The 27,943-nt window shown below is 33.2% G+C and overlaps 2 protein-coding genes across 2 annotated transcripts; both read left to right on the plus strand.

The window, feature by feature from the left end:
• Positions 1–197: 197 nt before the first annotated feature.
• Positions 198–27,943, plus strand: LOC144973730 (signal recognition particle subunit SRP68-like). Its single transcript, XM_078916560.1, has 12 exons — positions 198–376; positions 15,292–15,358; positions 15,973–16,086; positions 16,482–16,677; positions 17,228–17,310; positions 17,990–18,176; positions 19,798–20,037; positions 20,478–20,699; positions 21,288–21,382; positions 22,047–22,182; positions 22,596–22,730; positions 24,055–27,943. The coding sequence occupies exons 1-12, from the start codon at positions 283–285 to the stop codon at positions 24,301–24,303; spliced, it is 1,818 nt and encodes a 605-aa protein (XP_078772686.1). The 5' UTR covers positions 198–282; the 3' UTR covers positions 24,304–27,943.
• Positions 3,688–8,656, plus strand: LOC144973821 (uncharacterized). Its single transcript, XM_078916714.1, has 4 exons — positions 3,688–3,908; positions 5,066–5,127; positions 5,944–6,160; positions 8,058–8,656. The coding sequence occupies exons 3-4, from the start codon at positions 6,004–6,006 to the stop codon at positions 8,654–8,656; spliced, it is 756 nt and encodes a 251-aa protein (XP_078772840.1). The 5' UTR covers positions 3,688–3,908; positions 5,066–5,127; positions 5,944–6,003.

Genomic DNA, 27,943 nt, shown 5'->3' on the forward strand with positions numbered 1-27,943 from the left:
TCCGACTGATTATGTCATGCATGTGGCGTTCTCTTAACAACCACCCCCCCCCCCCCTTTTTCCCCCAAAAAAAAACCAAACAAAAAAAAAACAAAAAAAAAAACAAACAAAGCAGCAACAAAACAAACAAAACAAAAAAAAAACATAAAAAGTTTGCTTGATACTTTAAAAAATAAAGTTATCTGGCAATACCTAATGACATTAGACGAAAGACAACTCCGAGAGAAAGATCGAAACTGAAAATTCTCGCCCATTTCATTGAAATAAAAAAAGTAAACGAAAATGGCTGCCGAGGGTGAAAACGTGACGGAAAACAGTTCGTTGCAAAACGAACAAAATGCAGATCAGCAGACTTCAAGCATATATACGATTGAAAGTAAATTAATAGTATTTTGTAGAGATAATATTTGTAACACTCTGACTCTTGATACATTCATCCGCAATGAGCGTTCATGATGATGAAGTAGAAGTTGATGTGGCAAGAAAAAAAATCATTGTGATGCCCCGATGTTCAATATGGAATAGAATCGTGTGGGAATTTTTTTTTAATGTGCACGAGGCGTGCTTATAAACGGATTCAAATTTTGTGTGTGTGTGTGTGTGTGTGAATTGTATGTTCACTTGATTGCTCATACTCATACTCATAATAATAGCAAAATTACTCAATAAAGTGTCATGAGATGATGATACCTACACCGGACAGGGTCACATCGCAGGCTTCGTACTGCCATTGACTCATCATTAAAGTTAAAGTAATAACTTCCATATACAGGCGCTACTGAAGGGAGGCCTTCCGAAAGCTCCTACATCCCCAGTGCCAGTATTAAGTATTCTTTTTTTTATATAATGTTCTAGTTATCTAGTTCAAGTTCTAGTAGGGGCAGGGGTTTGGGAGGGGGAAACTTTTTTTGTAATGTTCTAGTTCTAGGAGGGGGGGAGACTTAAAAAGAAAAATCCCCCCAACCAAACCCCCTACTAGAACATTATAAACAAAAAGAAAAGAATAGGTGGGGATGTAATGTAACGGCTGTAGGAGCTTTCGGAAGGCCTCTTAGACCCGTGATTATACATCAAATGTCGACTATCCACTGGGTTCCTACCACCAGTAGATCACTCCTAAACAATGAAGAAAAATACATTTTAGTTTTAGTTATCGTCAGTGACATCAGCCATCTATCTATTTGAAGATCAAGTTTAATGGTTCTAATTGCAGGTTATTGCAGAGAGCAGATAGGTTATTTTGTAGAAAGTAGTCCCTGTTGAACGGAGTAATTTTACTGTTACTGATATTTCGTGTTAGCTAGATTAATGTTGATGAAGAGAAATAACAGCCAATTTTTGTATCGTAGTGTTTTTATGCACCTCCGCTGACGGTGTATCTTAATGGATCGTTTTTATACTCCTCCGTCACACATGCGCATCCCACCCAATTTCATCAGCGATATTGTGTTTCTGTATTTGGCACATGGCGAAAGTTATATCTGTAGGATGTTTTTGTTAATAAATTTATATAAAAATAATAATAATAATGTAAAAAATCGAAATATAAAACCAGAAAACAGAAGTTGCATTGAAGTTGAAGGTAAAATAATGTTTTAGAAAAAGCTTATTAAATGTGATGAACAGTCAGGTGGCTCCGTAGCGCAATGGATAAGCTGTTAGACTCTAACCTTGAAAGTACCGGGTTCGATTCCCTTTGTAGATTAAAAATTAAAAAAAAAAATTTACTTTATTTTTGTTTGCTTTTTTTTCTTGCTTTTTTTTTTTTCAAAAACTTTTTATCATGTTTTTAACAACTTCGATTTTAGTTTTCTAAAATTATTTATTTATTTGAGATCAGTATTTGTGTGCCATGTATCTTTTTACATTTGATTTTAAACATTATTGTTATTATTCTTTTATTTATATATATATATATATATATATATATATATATATATATATATAATATATATATATATATATATATATATATATATATATATATATATATATATATATATATATATATATATATATATATATATATTGAATCGTGTTTGATACAAATATGGTACGAAAAGTGCTCGACATGTAGTAATGGAGCGAATTATTATTTAAAATATTTACCACAATGTTTGGGCAGTCTACATCGATGTTTCAGGCTTAATTTGCCATCTTCAGGACTCTGAAGATGGCAAATTAAGCCTGAAACATCGATGTAGACTGCCCCAAACATTGTGGTAAATATTTTAAATAATATATATATATATATATATATATATATATATATATATATATATATATATGTATTAATACCGGATAGGGAGACTTTTGGTACCCCTATTAGTTCATTTTACAGTACTTTACCAATAGGGAGACCAAAATCCGGTCCCCCTATTGATTTGACCTCTAGCACATTCACTTTTCTATTTTTAGTTTAAGGTTGTCAACCCAACCGTCAAGGATATATAATTGTAAATCATAGTATTGAAGTTATTTGTTAAACACCACAGTAAGAAGAGTTATGCCTAAATTTTCACGTTGGTCAATAAGGTGACCGCCTGAAAAAAGTACAATAGGGGTACCAGTGTTTTCATCGATATATTTCAATAGTGAGGCAATATATCTTTCCGAAATTTTCTCTAAAATTCTAGAGCATTATATGGATTTTTATAGTAATGAAAACCTAATATAAAATTGTGTGAAAGTTGATGAACTGAGGAATGAACAAGATATACGAATTATAATCTATTTTTAGAAACAGATTTATCGAATCTTGGTCCGGATTCTTATCTTGGTGACAAGAGACAAGCAAACATAGTAACTCTTTTTTTCGTGAAACGTATGTTTAGTCAATTTCGCGCATAAAGAGGCACTCGGCACTCACTCACTCTGCAAGTCGGTAGTAGGTGGTTATCAGTTATCAGCTCGGCCTTTAGTTCTTAGTCAAACGCTTCATCAAACCCATTATTGAGTAGCATGTTGATGCCTGATGCCAGTTGAAGCCATCTCGACGTCGTGAAATGGAGCATCTTCTGTCATAGCAGTAGAATCGTCAGATGCCGCATTTAAATCCTCCATTCCAGTCGTTGCTGTTGCCATATCGATCTTCGAAATGATTTGGTCTAGACGTCAAGTTGACTCGTTCTATGTCTGAAGAGATTTTAAAGTGCAATACCTAACATTATAACTTGATCTACAAAAGAGTCTTTTTAAATGAACCGCTGTGTTTCTATATTTTTCAAGAACCAAGGATATCTGATAACCACTGACTACTGACTTACAAAGAGAGTGGCCGACGGACGTCCTCTCTATAGCCGCAAGTATTTTTTCGTCACTTGCTGAGTTCCAAACTAGACGTCTATGGCATCGTGGGGTAAATTGATGCTGGAGGCATCATTGAAGAGACACCGAGATAATTATAATGGTAAGTTATTGGCCATTCTTATTACATCACAGTTGATTTAAGATTTTCAATAGGGTAGACATCACACACCGATTGATGATTGTCACTTGTCAGTCAGTCATTTGGAAGTGGAGTCAGATAATTCGGGAACTTCTGTAGACTGTAGATTCACACTAGTGAGTAAGATCTGTCGTTTACTACTAATACTACTACTACTACCACTACTACTTTTAGTTTTAGCGCTATCCAACTCAACACTTCTCGTGTTTATTTTATTTTGGCAAAACTAGAATGGATTTTTGAAAAGAATATAAAATAATTTAAACTTAAACCTGTCTTTGCATCTTGCTTTATGCATACAGTATGCCATATCACAGCCATCACAAAATCATAGTTTAATGTTGAGAATATGCTATTTCTTTTGTAACTTCAGATCAGAGAGATTTGAGCTTTAAAAATCCTGAAAAATGTCTTGCTGTCAATCCAGACAACCCTTTTGATGTGATCTATGATGTTAATGGTAAGAATGTAATTTGATGAGGAAATGAATAACATTGAGGTACACATAGTTTGCTTTTTTTTTTTTTTTTTTGAGTCATGATGTGTAATACTATTACAGTCCACTCCGGATAATTGCAACTCATTTAATCGCAACTTTCGGTTAATCACAATATTTCCTAAGCAATGGAAATAATTCTATATAAAAGTCACTGGTTAATTGCAACAAACTTCGGTTTTTTAAAAAGTGGTAAATTCAAGAAATCAAACAGTATATCATGATTAAATTTCATCATGGATGAAATCGTGACAGGTTGAAGAATCGAGAGTGAGCAGGATTTAATGCTACAGTAGTGTGTCACCACTCTGTTAGAGTCGAAAGAGGGCGGGGCTCTGCAGTATGGGTTTGTGACGTCATCGGTGGCCATTAAATAGAAGAGGGGTGGGGCTGGTCATAATCTTGACAACAGGTTATAAATGACAGTTATAAAGAGAGACTGAGCGATATCCTTTGTTTTAGGATTAACAACTGTGCATTGTGACCAATGAGTTTGGTGAGAGCTTATTGTCTCTCATTAAGGCTAATCTCTTTAACTCTGACAAATGTTGAATTGTTGAGAAAAAAGATTGAAACTTCTTCCAATCTGAATAAGATATCGGCTTGCTTCATAGCTGCTTTTGGTTGACAAATCTACACGGGGCTGCCATATGGTTTTTGTTTCAATCAAATTGCTCTATATGTGGTTGACTAAGAATATTATTTACTGGTTTGAGTTGACAATAAATGTGTAAAATGTTGAAATAGTGGACAGGAAACTGAATTTCGGTTAATCCCAACATTTTCGATGATCCCAAGGTATTGCGATTATCCTAAGTGGACTGTACCTGAATCTTGAACGAAAAACTATCATATGGATATGATTATAGACAGATTGGTTTCTGGAATTATATTTCCGTCCTCCCTTGCCAACTCTGACGTTCTTGAAATTTAAAAGAAAATAGCCAGAAGGTTTCGGACTTAATTTTCTTTTTTTTCCAAAGGACAATAGTCATAAGGTAAATAATTTTTAAAAAATCCTTTTACAGCATAAGATGGCATGATTTTTTGTTTAAGAGTTTAGAGAAAAACTTGCACATGATAGTCTTCAGCTTTTTTTGTTGTTTTTATTTTCTATATAGACTCCAACTCAGAGCCTGAAAGTGATGCAGAACAAAGTTCCATATCACATGATTCATTTGTGGTAAGTATGTACATTAAAATAAAATCATAACATTTGTATAGCGTTTATCCACAGTTGGCACCATGCTCAAAATGCTTCACATCACCATATTTTGTGGTGGACAAAACACATTTGCCACAAAAGATGAGACCTGCAGTCTGTTAGGCGCAATACAATATTTCAGGACAAGGACAACACTGTTTTACACCAGTGAGATCTCCTAGTTTTTTGTTGTTAAAAATTTTTCTTTGCAGTGGACTTCGCCAACAATAACACTATTTTAAACCTTCCTCGTTATATTTTGAAGTGATATTCATTGATGAGCCATTCACATTTGAAGTCGTTTGTTTTTTATTTGACAAAATGTGAAAATGATGCGTTTCCAGGAAAAATTAAAATAGCTTCTGTTGGGATTATACTTTTGATCTCGCATTTTGTCCAAATTCTCTTGCATCGTAATGTTTATCAACTTTTTTTGTTAACTATATTGCAGTTGCAAGGTTAGGAAGTTCATATTGTTGCAATGACAACCGTTTATATGTCCAGAATCGTAGTGATATAAAAAATTGTTTTGTAGTTGTTGGTCCTGGTGTAGGATTTAAAGAGTTGGTTAAAAACGGTTTACTGAAACCCTGGTTGGTGTATCTATATTTATCCAAGCACAGTTGAACATATTAAATACTTAGACAATATGTCTGCCTTTCTCAACTCTTTTTTATTATACTTGCATTATTAACCAGCTAATTGTTTAGTTGGATTATTAAACAATGGCTCTTCATGTTTATTGTCAACATGAATAAATTGATTGATCTGTCATCTTTTCCACAAAATATACAGGGTCCCGATTTTGTTGCTGACTCCGAGTCTGATTCCTCTACGTACTCTGTGAGGTACCCAATGCTGAGTACATCATTGTCTCTGGAACCTAGTGCTCATTCCCCAACTCAGTCAGAGCCTCATCCACAACTATCACAGACTGAACCTCGTTGCCAGTCTGGGACCCAGGTTCAACCCGAATGCTATACACTTGCAAACCAACGTGTTACGTGCAATGGTTAGTCATTTTTTTGTCATTCTTCTCCTTTGATATTTGTGGGATCAATTTTAATTTACCCATTCCTTTTAAAAGAAAACTTCCACCCCCTCCATGGTGCTGCATTTGTGTTATTGCATTTTTTTCTGTTTTGGCAGTGCTGCGTCGCAAAATACGCTACCATTTACATAACAAGCACAAATCCAAATTTGATAGGGTGGACATCTTAGAATCTGAAACCCCAATGTGTGAGTGATATCAGTGAAACCAGCCATAAAAATGTTCATGTTTATTTTATTGGGGTTTTTTTTGTCTGTAATAGACTTAAATTGCTTGTATTGTAAGTGTTAAAATGGTTTTTTTGTTACAACCCATCTATATATTAAAACTGTTTCTTTGTATTTCTATGATGCTTAAGGCTTTTTTTCACAGACCAGCTGGAAACTTAACGAGAATCAGAGTAGATAACATTTTTATTAATCTTGCAACCTAAACAGTATATGATGATTGGGAGCATTTAAAGAAAAGCACATTTTCTTTTTAATTTGTCGGTACTAAAATTATACTTTGATAATGTCTGCTGTGCTACAAACCCTTTTGACTTCCAGGTTCAATATTTTTCTTTATTCTAAAATTCTTGGGTGTCCTTTCAATGACAACTGAGATCATTAAAATTCAGCTCACAACATGATGTGTGTAGATTTGATGAAAACATATGTTCGAGTTGAGAAGCAGTGTTCACGAACTTGCTGATCGTTTTTACTAGCATTTATTTTCCTAACTTACCTGTGTCAATTAACAAAGGCAAGACTCAAATATTTTCTATCTGAACAGTGTGTTTGTTATTGAAATATTTCCGGCATATACATGTCATATTTCATTCCCACAAAATATAAATCAGGATTAAGTTGTCTGGGCATCAGCATCGTTCAGGCAGTTGGGGGGAAGTCTTTAAGGAATTAATGAAGCTGATGCTCAACCGGTCTGGAGGACGTTTGATTGATGTCGGCTGTTTGTTCTGCCAGCCGGTGATGTTTTCTCACTCCCTCAATGACAAAGAAAGTCATTGTTATGACTATGAACTATAGTCTATTATTACTTTTGTTACTATATTAATTGTTACTTATTGCCGCTACTGTTATTATTATTATTATTATTATTATTATTATTATTATTATTATTATTATTATTATTATTATTATGATATTGCCTTCATTGCATTCTATTACTATTATTGATATAATTAATTTCTGATTGTTGTAAATAATTTATGTGAATTGAATTTTGTCGATTGGCCAAGGGCCTACAATAAACTTAAATGAAATGTTAGTCTTTGGATAGGACTTGGGTCTATTCTTGATTGCTTTTCCGCCTGGGTCGAGTGAAGCATTTGGAGTAAATTTTGTTGCTCAACGTAAAAAACATGACGCTTACCATTCCGCTGATACTGATCCCTCCAAGGGGTGGTTGGGGAAAAACCTAAAATTCTTTTGACATTCTGTCTGATTTTTCGCTGAAACAACAAAGGACAATCTATGTATTCAGATGAGACTTCAATGTGTTACTATTCCGATTTATGTTCATATTTTGATTATAATGAAGAGGGAACCCTGAACCCAGTGAAGTGGGTGGATTGATCTATTTATTTCTATTTCAAAACAAAAATATGGCGTCTTTTCACTGGATTTGTTATGTGGCAGAGGTCTCCACAAATCTAACATACCTCTTCCAAAGGAATAGATGGTAGAAAAGTATATAACAAGAAGGAATTATGACAGTTACTTGTCCAGGCCTTAAATATTTGGAATGCTATTCCTCTCTATCGCTGTCATGTAGCTGATGTGCATACGATCTGTCTATTGATTTATTTTCATAGTTCATAGCATGATGTGCTTTATTTTCTTCTTTTTTTTTCCAGAGAAATACAAAAAGCCAAGGAGACCCTGTCCATACTGTGGACAGTTGCAAACAAAACTCTCAAGGCATTTGATGAGGAAACACAAAGATGAGACAGAAGTTACAGAGGCCATGAAACAGCCTGTAAAGGAAAGGGATAGAACAATGGAGAATCTCAAGAAAAAGGGCATTTTTTATTCAAACACTAGAAACAATTCAATAGTTATGCGTGAGAGAGCACAAGGGTCACATGAAGTTGTTATGTGTGCTGGCTGTAAGGGGTTTTACTCTGGACGAAGGGTTTATGAACACAAAAAGAAATGTAGTACTGAGCATGCTCTGTGTACTGGGGTTGTAAAATTTTATCCCGTGGCTCCCAATGCAAGTAAAGAAATAAAGGAGAATATTCTTGACAAATTTCGGAATGATGAAGTGGGAAATTTGTGTCGATCAGACAAAGCTATAGTATTGTTAGGAACAAAATTGTGGAGTAAAAGTTCAAAGAAGGAGAGAAAAGTTATAATGAGTGATTTACGCATCTTAGGAAATTTGATTTTAAAAACTAGGAAGAGAACAAATCAACCCTTCTTTCTCTGGAGAGGACGTGGTGAAGCGTTGTAACTTTAATGAAATATCGCAAACCATTTCTGAAATGACTTTGAAAGAGGATGGGACATTGAAAGCAGGCTTGAAGCTTTCAATTGGATTTATATTGAAAAAGTTAATTAATTTCTTAAAAGGGGAATATATAATGCAAAACAAAATGGAAGAATCCGCAGAGATAGATTTGTTCAAAGCTGTCCTGGATTATAATTGGGATAGTATTTTTTTTACAGCCAGAGTTCAATGTGAAGCAAAGAGAACAAATTTGAGAAAACCCAAAGAGATGCCATTAGAGAATGATATAAAGAAGCTACGGCAATTTATTACTGAAGAGATGGTCCGTATTTGTGAGGATGATTATCAATTATTTGATTCACATATGTTTGTTAGGCTTCGCAATGTCATCGTAGCTAGGCTTACAATGTTTAATGCGAGGAGAGGCGGAGAACCCGCAAGGATGTTGTTAAAAGACTGGAATGATGCAGATTCAGGTGTATGGGTTGATCCCCAGCTTGTACAACATGTCACTGATCCTCTGGAAAAAGCGTTACTTGAGAAGTATAAGCTGGCCTATCAGTCTGGAAAGGGAAGCAAGATGTTGGTCCCTGTGTTGATACCCAATGACACAATTCAGCCTTTAAGGAAACTTGCACAGGAGCGTAAAGCTGTTGATATTTCAGACAACCCATTTCTTTTTCCAAATACAGGAATATCCAAAGATCATGTAAGTGGTTACATTGCCATCAAATATGTCACTTCCTTAGTAAAGGATTTAGAGAAACCCCAGTTGTTAATAGCTGATAAATTCAGGCACCGAGCTTCGACATTATTTGCCTTACTTGATGTCCCACAACACGAGAGAGATGTCTTCTATCGACATATGGGACACAGTGAATCAATCAATCAAAACATTTATCAGTGTCCACTTGCAATACGAGAAATAACAGAAGTTGGTCATTTTTTGGGTCAAATTGATAACTCAGCATCGGTCACTGGGGAAGGAAATTGTAACATTGAAACAAATGACTTTGTAGTGAATAGAGACTCAAATGCAAATTTTGGAACATCCATAGTAACAGCTGCAAATCAAGAAGAAATATTTGATGGTGAAGCAGGAGTGCCAAATCAGCTTACGTGTTCTTCAAAACAAACTGAACCCAAGAGGAATTCAAGCAAAAATCGGAGATACATGTCATGGTCAGATGAGGATACAGATAGAGTCAAGTCATATTTTAAAAACTTTGTCGAAGATGTTTCAGCACATGGTTCAAGGGGATCATTACCTAGAAAGTCTGAAATTATTCTGTTCTTAAAACACCACAGGGTATTTTCACAAAAAGGAATCCCTGAAGGTACACTAATTAGTTTGGTGAAGACAAAGATTTTTAATGAAAGAAATAAATATAGAAGGGAAAGAGCGTTTCAATCGGTGTAATGACAATCATGAATTTGATTTGTATTACATTCATTGTATTGTATAGTGTTATTGACATATTTTGGGGGTTTACAAAAACGTTTTATCTTTATATAGTACAATCTGTTCATCATTGCAATATCCTTTTTTATATTATATGAACATTCATTTGCTCAGCTTGAGAGACAAATGCTTTGTAGAACCATAGCTGTCAACCGTTCTGTTAAAAACGGATTTGTTCCGTATTTGACTTCCTGAGTCAGTAAGTGCTTATTTTTAGTTCAAAATCCGTATTTTGTAATTTTTGACTAATTTGTGGTAAAAAAGCCATGTGAGCCTAATGAATTATTATTATTGATCCATTATTATTACTATTACTACTACTACTATTGTTGTTATTATTATTATCATTATTATTGGTGTCCAGTGAGAGCATAATCTCCATTTGTGTAGCTCTTTAATTTGAATTATGCCTCTATCATAAATGATTTTCAACAATTAAAAAAGTTCCATTCGTTTATATGACGCCTGTATTTTACTCAAACCTTTCATAATGTATTGGAGATTTGCATAGGATATGGATGTTAGCCTCGATATACTTTGAATATTCTAAGACAGTATTGATACTTTCACTATTTGTTACAAATATTATTTTAATTAAGAATAAAATTAAATCCACCTTTTTGATTGGAAGGTATTCAATAAGAAAATCAATTGCTTATATTGATTAAAGATGACAATGATTATTTCCCTTTATTAATTTATGAAATATATAAATTTAATCCCTTTAAAAACATCTTCATCTGATTTTAATTTTTTTTTTTTTCAAGCAAGCTTTTGTAACGGTTTAGGTTCAAGAAAAATAAGTATACTCCATTTTTAGGTGTGTTTATCTTGTCAAAGTAAAGAAGTAGGAATTCTCTAATATTTAGAGGTGCATTTTACTATAACTACTATTATAGTATACTACTTACAGACCATTATGTTGCATGAAAGAAAACATATATGCAATCGTCTACTTTTTATCTGAACTCACCTAATTTTTACCCCAAAACGCCCTCTCAAGTGATGTACCAGGTTGGTAGTTATGCATTTCTAACCATCTTAAGTTATTTCATTTATTTTACAATTGTGCTTCTTGTGTATTGGTCCTTATCAAAGTTGAGGCAGTTGAATTCTTTCTTTATATTGTCCGTTCTGAATTTTGATCTCATTGTGGAAAGCTCCCATAGCGGGCAGGGAGGTACACACTGTGTCTTCTATCCCCTTATATCTGTTTTCCAACATGCTTTCAGTCTTTGTCTTGGAATGAGATTACTTGTTTTTTTCCTGGCCCTCGCCGGAGTCCTAGCTGGGAGGGAAGCAGTCAAATGCATATTTATTGTTTTGGGAGATGATATTTTTTTCCTTGTAAATCATCTCTCTGTTATGTATTATTACTATTTGTTATTTTTTAATGTATAATGTAAGCATTTGAGTGTGTTCCTCTTTGTTGGATTTTGTTCTTGTGTCCGGATAAGACTTATAGGTGATCTCAAACTAAGTACATTGGTGATACGCTCTTGGAATCTACATCTGATCCCTATTTGTTCCCAGTTCCCCTATGTCTTACTTTCTCTTGGATGCTTCAACTGTAATTCTAGAACTTTTTACTATCCAATTTTCTTCCTTTTTACTGGCGCTGATATAACCTAAATGTGTTGCAAGCGCCGTAAAACCCTTAAAAACAAAACAACAATCATTGAAAGTGTCATTTTAACGATTCAAATGTGCTGGTACTAAACCCGATAATTGAGCAACATTTGGACTAGCCTCTGTCATCTCAAACTTGTTAGTGTTAGTAATAGTAATTAAAAAGGCTGACTTTTATATGTTGCGATTCGATGAAGGGGGGGGGGGGGGGGGCTTCGGCACACATCGTCCCTCATCCCGGGCCAAATGAGCGTTCCTTATTTTATTTTTGAAAAGTTGGCAGCTATGTAGAACTATCTGAAAGAATCAGATATGGCAGAATAAAAAGTCTTTCTACTAACCCTAACTTAATTGGCCAATGTAGCTTTATGTTCAGCATTTTCTAGATACCTAATGTAAAATTTCACTATTCTTTTTATGATAATTTTAAGAGTTGCAATCTTTAGAGGCGACTGTCAAGAAATGACACCTCTGTGCATTTAATTTCATTCTTTCTTTATCCCCTCATCCTTAATCAGAATAATAATAATTAATAATGAAAAAAAATGCAGCAACGACAGCTTAGAACGGCATAAAGTGCTTAAGAATTATTTTTTTTTGCATTAAACTTTATTCAAACGATTTTCAACACTTTTGCTTCACAGTTTATGCTTTTTAACAAATGCAATTAAGCAACTTACCAGCAACAACATATTGGTTTGTTATCATTTGAGGGTTTTATCAGTAAAACTGTTTCTATCCTTTTATGTTGCACTGTACACATAGCAAACTTCATGCTTTTATTTGGTGACCAAAGACTTATGTGATACAGTGGATGAATGTTTGTGATGGCTTTTGGAACTGAAATAAACCTGCAATATGATTTGTAGACTTCTATCGTTATGTATCATTTTTCGGTCAAATGTAAATGTAATTTTACACGAGCTTGATGTATCATAAAACCCACAATGAGCTCAACGTGCAGCTGGTAGTACATTTATATGGACACGAACAGAACAACGTTGTTACAATTCAGTAACGTACTCCAATTAACACAAGTGAGACTGTAAATGAGACTTTTACAATGACTCTGCATCGCCACAAATATAGATTCGAACCCTGGCAACTCGGGCGTCAGACGAACTGTCTACCACGAAACCAAAGCAAGCATTGTGCAAGTTAAAGTGAATGAGATGTTGATTGAAGCCGTTCATTGTGTCCATCAGATCTGCTGTCCTATCCATCCAACTCCATTCACTGGGTGGGGTTCCCGACTTCCCATAATGGGCAGGGACGTACTCGTTGCGTCTTCTATCCCCCTATGTCTGTTTTCCAACTTGTTTTCTGTCTTTGTCTCGGGATGGGATTACTTGGTTTTGTCCAGGACCTGGCTGGGAGGGAAACAGTCAAATGTATAGTTCGAGTTTTGGGAGATTATATTTTTCCCTTGTAAATCATCTGTCTGTTATGCTCTTTATTGTTTTGTTTACATATTATTTATGCTTTGTAAACATTTGAGTGTATCCCTCTTTGTTGGGACCTGTGCTTGTGTCTGAATGAGACGTTTAGGTGATCTCAAACTAAGTACTTTGATAGTGGGCTCTTGGAATCTACTGTTTCCTATTTGAAACAAATCCCCTTTGCCTTACTTTTTCTTGGGTGCTCTAATTGTAGTTCCAGAACTTTTTACTATCCCATTTTCTTCCTTTTTACTGGCGCTGATATGACCTTAATGTGTTGCAAGCGCCGTAAAACCCTTAAAAACAAAACAAACCAAGTCCATTCAGTGGTATACAACAACAACAAATAAACTCCTCTGCCTGGTCCCTTCTATCTCTGATCTTAACCTGGGTCGTCAGGTTTCTAAAGGGGTCGGGGACTGCAAAAACAATGGCGCACGGAGCAACTGGGAATATTTTTTGCCGTGTTTGAGTCCCAGGTTATTTCCCTGAGCGCCCCTTCTGAGGGATGGACCTTCCCAGGAGTTAGTAAATGCGTTGCTCGGCCACTTCACTCTACGCACACTGGGACTGGGATAAGCTTCGACACTATGGCCATGAAGCTCTTAATCTTAAGGACTTACTTTATTTTAGACAATTTGGTGGTAGCTCACTTGAAAATGCACTCTTAGGTATACACATATATAAACATATACTGGGCTCCCTAAAAGGGTTTTTTAATGTGGTCTCCCTAAAAACATGTTTTTACCAAATGTCTCCTTAAAGCTACAGAAACACTTAGTAAAACATTAGGGGGACCGAGTAATTTTCTATATACCATTGTGATCATCAAGCATCAGAATTGTGTTCATAAATCATTGTAGGGAATCAAACTATACTCATTTGAACAAAGATTGAACAGTTTAATCAATTTGAACAAGACATATGCTTGGTCCTCCAATTGGTGCATTTCACAGTGGTCACCTTAATAGTGGATTGATACTTATATATATATATATATATATATATATATATATATATATATATATATATATATATATATATATATATATATATATATTTATTGTATAAACGTAGGTACATCGGTAATCACTAAGCAGCGTGCTAAACTACAATCTAAAACTAAAACTATTTAAACCTCATGGACGTATGCAGCAACATTTTCATTAATTTACCATCACCGCCAATGGAGGTGCATAAAAACGCCACCTTTTTGTATTGATTATGTTGCAAATAAACACAAAACAAAAGCAGCTGAGTTTGTTTTTAATGTTGCCAGAAAGACCACCAATTTCTAAACAAAAAGATTTGTCAACAGAAGCATGTGTGAAATCATGGAAGTCACAAAGAGTACAGGTGCACACCTTGTTGTGATACCTAACACCGAAAGTACACTTTACACCGTGGTAACCAAACTGTCGGTCATAAAAATAGCTGTTCTGATTGATCATTAAATGTGGGCGCATCTCTTGACAGTCTGAGCCCTCCCTTACCTTAACTGTCTTCCAGCACCATTTCAACGTCACCACAAGTGGACTATGTATCCATCTCTAACTCCACTTTCTCTTCTCGCTCTATCTTATCTAGTTGAAAAGTTAGGACCAACTAATTTGGTGAAATGTCTTTAAAAAAATATCCATCCATCTTGTTTAATAATTAACAGAACAAATCTTCAAAGTTTTATCAGAATGCTGGCTCTCTAATATTTGGTCATCACTCTATTCATTAACTTTTTTTAGTCCTGTGAAAAGTATAATTTAAAAAAAAACAATGAATAAAAAGCTGAGTGCAATTTTTATTGCTGCAACCATCCCTTCCACAGTGCATTCTTAAAAGCCAATCCTTTCACTTTATAATAAAATATAACTTTCATCTTACAAGATCTTCCTATAAGTCTAGAAATATCTGTGCTATTTTTAGGCTTCTTTGCTGGACTGGTCATGTTTATTCTCAACTAGGCCATAGTGAATGCAATTATATTTTTTTTATCATCAGTTTTATGTGTTAAAATGTGTTGAGTTAATTTTAAACTGTATATTAGCATTTTATCAAAGTTAGAAAATCTTGCCCATATATTCTTTCATGATTATTAATTTTCTATTTGTCAGTACTTCAACTTATAAAAGATGCACAGCAACAGCATGGTCTGCGTCATGGAGATTATCAAAGATATAGGTGAGTTCTACAATTTAGAGATATATATGCAATGCCATGATGGAGTTATAGCAAATGAAATTGTAACAAGAAGACACATTGAATGACTTAAAAAGTTGATTAAATTTTTGCTTGCTCATAGTTACTTTTGATTAGGTAATTATGTTATCTACTAAAATACGAGGTTACAAATGCTTAGACGATAGAAGCTTGTTAACTAGTCCTTGACATCCAGTATTTACCACTCAACAAGAAAATTGGTCTTTTGATTATTTAATTTCAATTTAACTGCCTGACTATCCTTTGGATAGGGTATTCGTCTATCACAAAGTACTTTCCACCAAATCTTTCAGACTCAGTCATCAATCATTGCTGGTTGGACAAAGGAGTTAGAAAAACACCTTGAACCAGCTCGGAACCAGTCCTCTTGTTAGAGCTAACTGTTGTATATTTTAGTTTACGTCCACATTATGTTTTAACTCTCATTCACTCATGATCATTTCACTAATGATCCTCGTTAATTGCAAAATATCTCTCATTTAGACCTTCAACTTTACAGGTCAAAATTTAATTCATTGGATGCTGTATACTTATCATAAAACTTACTTTTGAAATATGCTCTCATCTATTTTCAGGAGTTACTGCTCAAGAAGAATCAGAAGAGTTAGAAAGTCATTAGATTTTCGTCAAAAGCATCGAAGTAGAGTTGGTCCAAAGAAAATTACACCTGACATCCTTACTGATGCACGGTATAATTCTGTTTAATCTACATCAAACCTAATGTCCTATTTTATCATGATATAAGATACTTTATAAGTTTGTTTGTCATATTAATGTATTATATGAAATAGATTTTTTTTCTTATCTAGAGATAAGTGGCTTTTTGTTTGCAAACCAGTAGTTGAATTGTCTCAGATGTTTGTGGAATCTCAGCAAAATACTAAGTTTGATGAAAATATAATTAGATTGCAACTTTTTCTTGCTATTTATAATACAACTTACTCAGTATGAAAAATTAAACATGTAACAAATGGAACATTTTCAACACAATCCATTGTTTCCCCACCTACGCCCCAACCCCTACAATTAATCAATACATAGGTGGTCAGTCATATTTTCAGTACATTCTTTGTTCTCTTTCCAGGTTTCTTCAGCTGCCATTGTTCTGTGCCGAAAGATGTTGGGCATACGGCATGCAATTAAAATCAGAAGCCAACACAGAACCCAGGAAAAGGTTTCATATGCTATCAAGGCTAAGGAAGTCTGTAGCTTATGCTCAAGAATTGCTGGCTGTATGTGAAAGTGATAAATGCGATGCTAGAACCAAATTGGAGAGTCAGGTATTGTTGATTGATTATGGATATATTAAAATATGTTAAGAAATAAGGATTCTTTTAGCTTTTACAGAACTTCATTTCTATTCATATTTTATTCTGAGTTTAGTATGAAATGAAAGATTTTTGAGAAGAAAAAGTGAAACTTCTCATATAAGCCATGATTGTATGAAATTTTTACCAGTATTCCACAGTTGTTTTTAAAACACAGTATATGCAATGCTAACAACATAGCACATACTGTGTTTTTTAATAAAACAGCAGTATTATGGTCCTTTTATCTTTGAGGCATTTCCATCATTACAACAAGTTATAACATAGCTGTATGGAAAATAAATAATTAACCCCGTCATTTTTCTTTATTGATTTTGTGACAGTTTTATTAAAAACATTTCTATTTTTCTTTTCTTCAAGTTTTTGGTGTTTATTTTTAATAAAATGTCATCGGGGAGAACTACTTTTTAAAAGGTTTTTAAAAGAGGAACATAAAGTTGGTTGGAAACTGTAAAGCTAGTCACTGATCATTTTCTATTCTCAACTCCTTTATTTCCAATAGGCATATCACGCTTGGATCGTTGGAAATCTTCAGTTTGAAAGTGAACACTGGGAGGCTGCAATGGAATCTTACACCAAAGCCAAGTAAGTGTAGTGCTGAGCAGGTGTATTGACAACACTTATAAATACTATGTGAAATTGAATGTAAGCTTCAATGTAATAAACGAAAACAGATATATTTTCGTTTATTAAATTGAAGCTTACATTCAATTTCACATTGTTATTTATTTCTTCGAGCAATATTTACATGACAACACTTTTATCAACATGACATTTAAGTCTCATTAAAAAAAATATATATATTTTTTTTTTCTATTTGATATAAGTAAAGATCTCATATATTGACATACATTTTTACTAGAAGACAGTTTACATTGGCATTGCGATCTTTTGATATTGTCAAACATTGGTCTAAAAAAACAAAAAGCGAAAACAAGAATAAAATAATTGCAACGAGGTAAAGCACAACAGCCATTGAAAATGTCAGCTGTGAGGTTAAAATAACAGCCAATAAAAGAGTAAGATTTTTGTTCAGTGATATCCTGTGAATACTCGTCATCGATCAAAACCTTGAGGTCAGCGATGAAGTCCAGTCCCAGACATTTATATCACTTTTTAAAAAATCATTATATGGAATTGCTAAAAAAGCATTTTGTTGTCTCTTATTTTAATCTTTACTCGTTCTGGGACCCTAAGATTATTTTTTTATTTTGTGCAGGTTATAGAATATAGTTTGTTTCTTATATTTCTTCTTTTCTTTCAGGACTATATATGAAAAGATGGCAAGCACTTTAACTGATGACATGCAAGCTCTTTATCAACAGCGTGTAGATGAAATCTCACCCAACATGCGTTACTGTGCCTACAACATCGGTGATGAATCAGCTCTCAGAGATCTCCAGAAGATGAGAATAGCTTCCGGTGAAGATCAACTGTCTTCTACTTTGGATGTAAGTATGAGGTGTAATTTTAACCATCTCCTAATGAAGTCAAATGATATTTATAGATGTGCTTGCCTGATGCCACCAGAAACCTCGTATTTGTTAAAAGAAGTAGCAGTTCTCAAATAAATCAGTAACCTGGCACAGCCATATCAACCACAGATCAACCAATGATGCTTTGTTTTATATTTAGATATTGAGTAAAACTGTCCAATAAAAATATTTTATTTTGAAATGTGATCAATTTGCGACAGAGGTCATTGATAAAACATTTGCATTCAAACTCCACAGGCTTGAAAATTTCTGTCTGTGGCCAAATATAATGAATGCTACATTATTGCAAAATACACTTTCCAAATGGCATGACTTGTGCTCTTTGGCATTCATTTTGTTACATATAATTTCATTATCATATTTTATTTATATCATTTATTTTCAATTGTTAATTACATTTCACATCAAATATTTTGTATACAACTTGATATTATAAAATTTATTCATAGCTGTTTTATCACAACTGTTTTTCATGAAGAGAAATAATTTTCCTTCAACTAGTGAACACTTTCTTTCTCTTCATCTTGTAGTCCACATCAAAACAAATAACTAAGAATCACTGTGTAACACTTAAATTACATGAAAAATTGAGGACCAAATTATAATTTGATATGATTTGATATTGGTTACAATGTTAGCTATGGGTTCAACTTGTAAAGAGATCATTTAGTTTTTCAGATACTTGATATTTGTTTGTGGATGAAAAAAAATCACTACCACAGCTTGTTATACAGTGTCACATAAATTGTATTTATTGTAATACATTGATATATATTTTTTAAAAAATTATTTTAATATTTTATTTGTAAGTTTGAGACCTGTGATATCAATATGAAAAAAATTTGGTATAGTTTGGTCTTCTTAATTTAGAAATTTGAGCATTCTACTTCATTGTGTAAAGAATAAGAAAATATTATTAAAATTATTTTTAATCAACATTTGACTCTCTGCATAGATCTTACATTGATCTTCAGATCTGACACAGATCAACCAATGATGTATCATGCTTTGTTTTATATTTAGATATATAGTAAAACTGTCCAATAAAAATATTTTATTTTGATTTGCGACAGAGGTCATTGATAAAACATTTGCATTCAAACTCCACAGGCTTGAAACTTTCTGTCTGTGGCCAGATATAATGAATGCTACATTATTGCAAAATACACTTTCCAAATGGCATGACTTGTGCTCTTTGGCATTCATTTTGTTACATAAAACTTGATTATCATTGCCCATTGTCATCATTAGTGTCATCTTGTGGTCATCGTTGACATCTTCATTATCACTCTTGTTTTCTTCCTAATGATATTTTATTATTATTATTATTATTATTATTATTATTATTATTATTATTATTATTATTATTATTATTATTATTATTATTATTATTATCATTATTATTATTATTATTTTATTATGAACATTTGTTTTCACCACTTTGCTTAATTGTCAGAAATAATAGTATTTACATCAAATGAGATGATTATGACCTAAATGTGCCGCGAGTGCCGCTAAACCCTCATAACAGCAACAAAAAATCATAATACCATGTTATGAACATTTGTTCTTTCAGAATTTATTGTCACAAACAAGGGAAAAGCAAACCATGTCCTTGTCGGAGGTCACATGGCGTGGACGCACTGTCCCTGTCAAAGTGGAGGCTGTTCGGCTATTTCTTCTCAACATGCAAGATTCTAATACAGAGTTAGAGTCCACAGAGAATATACGCAGTCGTTTGTCTATCTATGAGAATATCCTTAAACAATGCATTGATGCTCAACAAGCCATGAGAGATGCTTTACAAGATGATCAGGTAGCGCTTTCATATTTAATATCAAAATTGTTTTTTGTTTAAGACTTATGCTTTATTTTATTTTTTATTTTTTTTTTTTAATTCGAATTTCATATCATTTCTAATTTTGTAGATTTTCAGATGTTCCCTGCTTAATTTTGACTTTTGCTGACTTTAGAAAAATGAATTACTTAATAGCATATACTCATGACTGAGATTATAATGAAAGATCTCTCTTAGGCTTCTACACAATAATTTTATTTTTCTACCCATTATTGTGGAAAGGTTTTACTGTTACAAAAACTTTCCAGAAATTAGCCCTGATTACTGATTTGGATTAGAAATGGAATTTCACTGTTTTATTAACTTAAGTTGTTCGTATCACTGGAATGCTAGACATAGCTAGGATCATTGATTTCCCTGACCAATGACTATAATTATTTTCGATTTCCCAAACACAGGTATTCAAAGCTTCAATGAAAGGACAGACAGTTGAGGGCAAGATATCTAACAACCACTTCCTCTACTCGTATCTGATGTACCTTCGCCTCACAACAACGGTAGAAAGAAATTTACTGTTGATTGAGACCCTAATAGAGAATTTGCCAGAGAATCGACCACGTGAAGGATGCAAGATCACCAAACCCCAGGATTTGGTCAGGCTTTACGATATCATTATCCAGGTAAATTCAAATGATATTAGTTATGGCCCCTTGTATTACCATGGATTGGTTTGTTTGTTTCATTATTTTTGCTTTTTTATTCTTTTTTTTTGGAAGTGTTATAACATTATTTTTTATTTACGGAATTTAGTATGTTATAAACGTTCTGTATATTTTCTCATTGGAAAGAATTAAAAGTACATGTCTTTTTACTGGAGTTCAACACCCAGAAAGGGGTCGGTCAATTTATTGGCATAAAAATTCTGTACATTTTTGTCTCTCTCTTGAATTGGCAACCCTGCACTGGCAAAGGAACCAGGATCAGTCCCAGGTGAAGTCGAGATTTTATTTCTGACTTCTCTCTTTGCCTAACCCCTTGTCTCAGCAGTGGTTGGGTAGCTGAGTTTGTTAGATCTGATTGAAAGTATGGGATCAACTATTGTCCTATCCAAAAGGTAGCAAGCAATTTCTACTGTCTATTTTACCGCTACAAAACCGGGCTAAACTCCAGCTCACTTTTTACAAATTACAGACCACAAGCCGAAGTGATTTATTCAATTAATTTTTAGTTTCGATTTATTCATTTATATCTTTTTGTTAAAATTTCAGAACCTGGAAGATATACCAGGTCTTCATGGTGTAGAAGAGGATCCAAGTTTAGAGTCTGAGATTCAAGTCAATGTAATCGGGTACAAAGCTTTTAGGTAAGGACCTCACCAAGTTTTAGCTGTGGTTGCTTGTGTATTCATTGGCTTGATAAATCTCAAGGAATAAGAAGACTATCAGTGGAGTTGACTATTATTTGATTCCCTTGTACTTAAAGTAAAAAGGAGGGCATATGATATCAATTGTAGACAATTTTAGTTAAACCTACGATTCCCTCAAATTTTTTCTTTTAAAATGGAAGGTGTAATTTTGACCATTATTTGCTCGAAATAAAATCAAAGGCTGCCAAAAAAAATAAACTTCAAATTTTTAATAAGTGCCAGCTTGTCGCAAACCCTTGTTACGAATTTGAGAACGAATACACTACAATTTTTTATATGTTATCTGTTAACTTGCCTCAAAACTCTTGTTAATAATTTGAGAACTATCTACATATCCTAGATTAACTTTCCCATTTTGCCGTAAATAGTATTTAATTTTCCGAGTGAGGAAATTCAAAAGATAATTATAGATCTTTATTTAAAAGTGTTTGTTTATAAAAATGTTGGGTTTTATTTTTAAACAATTATTCTTTTCATGATTTTGTGACCCTGCTCATTTGGAACTGCAATGTGTGCTTTAAAAAGAAATTTAGGTCGGGCTCCTTCTTCTAATTTTAGTATGTTCTTGCATAATCCAGGCTAATATTTGTATCATGTACAGGTCGTACTATAAAGCAACATCTTATTCTGCTGCAAAGAAGTGGAAGGAGACTGTAGCTCTTTATCAGAGAGCCCTTGACAGTTGCCAAGCTGCTTTGAAGGGATACAAAAAGCTGACACAAGCTACTAAAGTGAAGGTATGTCATCTAATGACATTAAAGGTTTTATTTTTTAAAGGGTTTTATTGGGGATTTTTTCTCCCCCATAGTTGGCCTCAATCACTGGAATAATTATAATTTAGTAAAAGTTTGTGACTGATTTTGACAGCATAGTTTAAGATATGATTCAGTTTTGAAAGGGGGGTTTTATTAAAAATGTGTTACTCATCTTGATATTTTAAGATAGAAATCCTTTTTGAAAGCGAGGTCTATGATGCTTACATTGAGGTTTCTTATGCAAATAAAAAGTGTTACTGTCAGTCCAGACTATGTTTTAAAAATTTTTATTTGATTTAATATCAATTGCATCCAAAACTTCCTCCACCTCCCATCCCCCTGACCCTGAAACGTCAATATTTTATTTATTGATCATTTTAATGTCTGTCCCTTAGGAAACGGTTTCATCCCTGGAGTCCTTACAGCAGCAAATCAACAACAAAATCTATTCATGCCAGGCCTATTCTATTTTAGACTCAAGTACTGCTGGAGAGCAAACATCATTTTCCGTACCTGTTATAGATAAAAGGGTAAGTCTTTATCTTTACATGCGAGGTGTAACTCAATTCAGAAATCTGGTTTATTTTATTTTGCTTTTTAAATTAATTTTTGGGGGTTTTTGTTTGTTTATAATGACTCTCATTCAGTTCCTCTTCTAATTTCTCCTCTTGCTATATCCTCTTCACATCCATCCTTATTCCTCATTAGCTATTAATTTTGTATGTTAGAAGAAATGTTGCTAGGCACTCAAAAAAGTTGTCTGTGTCTGTAAATTTTAGTTATTCATTTTTTTTCTGAACTAAGAATAAAAAGACATTGGCAGGCATTGACACGAGTTTGTTAAACCCCTTGTTCGTTATTGCTTATGGTTATGTGTCAGAAGATTTTTTTTTACTTAAGGGGTGAAATGGGACATTCAACTATGTTATTTGTTTCACTTTGTTTTTAAAAAAGTATTCATTATCTATATTTTTCAAAAAATAATTTATCAGACCTTCCTGATAGAAATGTCTATTAACCCAAAATATATGATTTCCCCTCTTGTCTTTATGAACTTTGACTATTAACTGCTTTAGAATTTGAATTGATGTAGTGCTGTGTTCAATTTGGTCACATCCATTCCGGAGCAATTTAACTATAATGTTTATTACTTTGTCTCTAATTTTTGTTTTTTTAAATATCTGAGTCAGCTGGAAAAATCAGATTTTTTGCCAAATTACGTTTGTAAAAAACAACTTTATATACAGATTTAATCTGCAGACATGACAACAGTAATAAGTGAATTTGACAAAGATATTTAACAAAATGTCTTAGTGAATGCTAAGCTGTAGATTCTAAAAGTATTGAATAAAATGAAAATTGCAGCTTCAAAAATAAAAATGTTAAAAATAGGGAAAAGAAAAATAAGTACAAAATATATAGCATAGCATGTTTTGGGCTCAAAAGCCTTTTAAAAAAGAAACACAAAACATTTGAAAAGTACAGGGGAAAAACCACAGATGTCCTGTTTTAAAATTTTCGTGACTGCCCCCTTGAATGATGTTAGGCGACTAAATTTCCCCTCTACAAAAATAACATCGAACAAAAAAAAAATCCAACCATTAAAGAGTTATGGTTGTAGTTTCTATTTATAAAGGGAAAGTTTATAGTTAATGCCCTGATATCACTCAAAGAGGGCAGTCACAAAAATTTTAAAAATGGACATCTGTGGTTTTTCCCCTGTACTATAGAATCCAGAAAGACAATAAAACTTCTATGTGATTTCACATCAGAAATATTCTATACTGAGAATTACATTTACGTATTTTATTTAATTTATGTTATGTTTATTTATTTATTTTTTTAAATTAACAGCCCTTGGAGGACAGATTGGAGGAATATGTAGTGGAGAAAAATGCAGCAACCAAGAAAGCATTCTTAACTCGCTTCCCACCAGACTTCAAGCCAATTCCCTGCCGACCTCTATTCTTTGATCTGGCCTTGAATCATGTTGCATTCCCATCGCTTGAGGATAAGATGGAGTCTAAAAAATCTTCAGCATCAGCAGGTGGTGGCCTTACTGGAATGGTCAAAGGATGGTTGTGGGGTGGAGGTAAAAAGTGATCTTTTTAGTTTTAGTTTGTTAAGAAAATGTCTACCTAGATTGGGTTTGGGTATACCTAGATGTTTATTGGGTTTTTTTTTTTTTTGAATGACTAAGCCAACACATTGTAAAGTGAATGTTTTAAGGTTTTAAAAGCATTGATTGATGGTATAAATATTCAATTCCAAGATCAACTCTTTTTACCTTCAAGAAGAAGATTTAAGAGAGAGGGGGTGGGGGAGGTGACAGCCGTTCAATTTAGGGTTTAGACAATCTGTATGTTATGAAATACTTTTTGGATGTCGGAGTTTGCAAGAATAGTTTCTTTGATGATAATAGCAGATGTTTAAGCGATTATGAATTCGGAGATTGCAATGTGTTGAAAAGAATAATAAATTTACTTGTGAAGAATGTGTAATGGAATTCTGGTCTTAACTGTGATGTGTTGAAAAGAATTATAGATGTGAAGAATGTTTAGTGGAATTCTGGTCGTAATTGTGATGTGTTGGAAGGAATTATAGATGAGTGAATGTGTGATGGAATTCCTGTCGTATATATATTTTATGCAAAATGTATGATAATATTACAATATTCACGAATAAATTTTTGAAATATTTTTGGTAGTAGTTGCTATTATCAGTGGTAAAAGAAAACTGAATTTTACTTTTTCAAACAAGATCCTTGTATTTTTCTTAATCGTGCAACATTTATACCCCCACATCAGATTTTCTTTATTATAAAACAACTGAATTGCTGGATGGGGTTCCTTCCCTCCAAAAGTGGGCAGGGAGGCACTTACTGTGTCTTCTATCCCTCTATATCTGCTTTCCAACATGCTTTCTGTCTTTGTCTTGGAATGCGATTACTTGGTTTTGTCCAGGCCCTGGCCGGATACCCTTTCTTGGAGGGAAACCATCAAATTTATAGTTAGATTTTTGGGAGATCATATTTATTGTCTTGTAAACCATTACTCTGAATGTACTGTATTGTTTTGTTTACATATTATATATGATTTGCAAACATTTGAGTGTATCCCTCTTAGTTGGGGCCTGTGCTGCTTGTGTCTGGATATGGCTTTTAGGTGACCTCAAACTAAGTACTTTGATAGTGTTGCAAGCGCCGTAAAACCCTTAAAAACAATCATACATTTAACTGAATTGGTATGAAAGTGAAATAATTACTGTGAAAATGACGTCTTTTTTCTCTCTTCCTTAGCAATATGGTGAGGAGCATTATCTCCAGTTATAATCTTATTCACTTTTTATTTCTCTCTATTGATGTTTGCAGCAGTTCAAATGCCTTGATCAATAATACCATTTAGATCATCTAAGACAAAGTTAAAATCAATTCAATTCATTATTTGTCTTTCACATTAATCAAAGACAAAATGCTAGAATTTGACATTTATTTCTAATATTCTCTGTTGTGCTTTCTTATAATATCTATAATTGTGTTGCCTCATCTTTAGATTTTTAATTCAATATTCAATATACATATTTTTTTTCAATTTCTGTATCATAACTCAAGACATTTTTTTTTTTCGATTTCTGTATCATAACTCAAGACAAAAGAGTTACTGGGTTGGAAAAGTAAGTGGGAAATAGTTGATCAGGGTGTCACTGAGATGTATCTCAAACAATTAATTGACAGTAATTAATTGACTACAATTATACTTCACATCTCATACATAAGCTCTGCCCTGATTTTTTATTTCTAAACGTGGAAGTAAACAATGGCTCAAGTATAATTATTGAAATGAATCCAAGTGTTGATATCCTTCTCCCTCTTCGTTTCCTAAATGATATCAACAACCTTAAACAATAGTTCTGGTTGCCAAAAGCAAAGAATGTGAGATTTTAATCTATCTTATGCATCATGCAGAATATGTTTTGTCAATATCTCTTTCGAATAAAAGTTCCCAAATTTTTCTTCAGATGACTAATCAAAAAGAAGATGAAGGAAATAACTGAATAGATATATTGAATAATTAGCAGGAACAGCTACAAAGAATCAAACTTTGTTTTCAATTTTAAAAATTTTGTAAAAGAATCTTGTGCATTGTTTCTGACGGGACACTGACATCCACAAAATCTTTAGGCACTTTTATCCATGACTCTACATTCAAGTCTGAATAATAAAGTTCATTACCTGGATTTTTCTTTTTAAACACGTTTTCATTGCTATTTTTATAGCGTTTTCCCCTTCATGTGTCGCATGATTTTATATAATATTAGCATTAATTTGATTGTCATATGTTAATATGATTTATAAGACCATGTTATTTATTATCTCTGAAGCATTTTATGTCATGCATTATTGATGTAGGTTTTGGGATTGTACGCATGTATATATGATTGTATGAATCTTTATCAAAATATTCACGTTCTGTTATCGATACATTTGATGAAGTCTATCTATCAAGTTATTTTTACTCATTATTTTTTTAACTTTAGATGTTTGCATCCCAATAATGACGAATATTACAGGGAAATGGACAATTTTATAAAAATGGTTGATTGTTTAGAAATTTTTGTTTCACTTTTAAAATGGTATAAGCATGGAAACAAAATGTTTGGAAAAACACCAGAAAAAATACTAAATTACTAAAATTAGGAGCATTAAGAATAACAGACACTCTTAGATTAATTATCTTGGGGTTAGATTTACTGTTGATGATTTCTTCTTCAATTGCTTTAAAAACTCACCACAAGTATTGATGACTGAATTCATTTCGTTTATTCGATGATAAAAAAAAATATTGAACATCTTTTTGTAATGAATTGGATTACTTTGTTCATTACTATTATATATTATTTCATTTTTATTTTACACACGACTCGTTTTTGACCAAATTCTCCAAAACGGTTTTTAGTCAAAGAGGTTCCATTACAGTTTAATGTCATGAAATAAGATATCTTAACATTTTGTTTTATTTCAAGGCATTGTTAAAGAATTAGCAAATTCATCTAAATAATATCTAACTGAGAGGGATTCTTGACCTCCCATTGTGGGCAGGGAGGCACTTACTGTGTCTTCTATCCCCCTTTATCTATTTTCCAACATGCTTTCTGTCTTTGTCTTCGAATGAGATTACTTGGTTTTGTCATGGCCTTGGCTGGGTGTGAAACAGTCAAATGTATAGTTAGTTTTGGGAGATATTTTTTTCCCTTGTAAATGATCTCTCTGTTATGTACTGTATTATTTTTTATTTTACATATATATGATTTTTAAACATTTGAGTGTGTTCCTCTTAGTGAGGACCAGTGCTTGTGTCAGGATAGACATTTAGGTGATCTCAAACTAAGTACACTGATGATGTGCTCTTGGAATTCACGTCTGTTCCCTATTTGAACTAATTTCCCTTTTTCTTCCTTTTTACTGGCGCTGATATGTCCTAAATGTGTGTAATCGCCGTAAAACCCTTAAAAACAAATAATGTCTAACCACAGCAATTGGAGGGTATTAAACAAACCCACGATTTCTAGCTTCATTTCGTACATTATCAAGTACATAAATCTTTGACTCGATACCCTTTGAAGACTTTGGTCCAAACGAGAAAGACTTTTGTTTTATGAAATACATCCTTTTACTCGAGTGAGTATTGGGAATTATTGGTGCATTATAGAATATGTTCTGATAATAAATTATCTTCAAGACGCC

The sequence above is a fragment of the Berghia stephanieae genome, chromosome 5 (genome assembly GCF_034508935.2).
Source record: "Berghia stephanieae isolate SIO BIC M18660-M18661 chromosome 5, UCSD_Bste_1.3, whole genome shotgun sequence".
NCBI lineage: Eukaryota > Metazoa > Mollusca > Gastropoda > Nudibranchia > Aeolidiidae > Berghia > Berghia stephanieae.

Bases quoted from the DNA above. Each gene is read 5' to 3' on its own strand.
- LOC144973730 (XM_078916560.1), top strand. From the start codon at position 283: ATGGCTGCCGAGGGTGAAAACGTGACGGAAAACAGTTCGTTGCAAAAC. The intron at 20,038-20,477 runs GTAGCGCTTTCA...TCCCAAACACAG, and splicing joins ATGCTTTACAAGATGATCAG to GTATTCAAAGCTTCAATGAA. The intron at 22,731-24,054 runs GTAAGTCTTTAT...TTAAATTAACAG, and splicing joins TACCTGTTATAGATAAAAGG to CCCTTGGAGGACAGATTGGA.
- LOC144973821 (XM_078916714.1), top strand. From the start codon at position 6,004: ATGCTGAGTACATCATTGTCTCTGGAACCTAGTGCTCATTCCCCAACT. The intron at 6,161-8,057 runs GTTAGTCATTTT...TTTTTTTTCCAG, and splicing joins CCAACGTGTTACGTGCAATG to AGAAATACAAAAAGCCAAGG.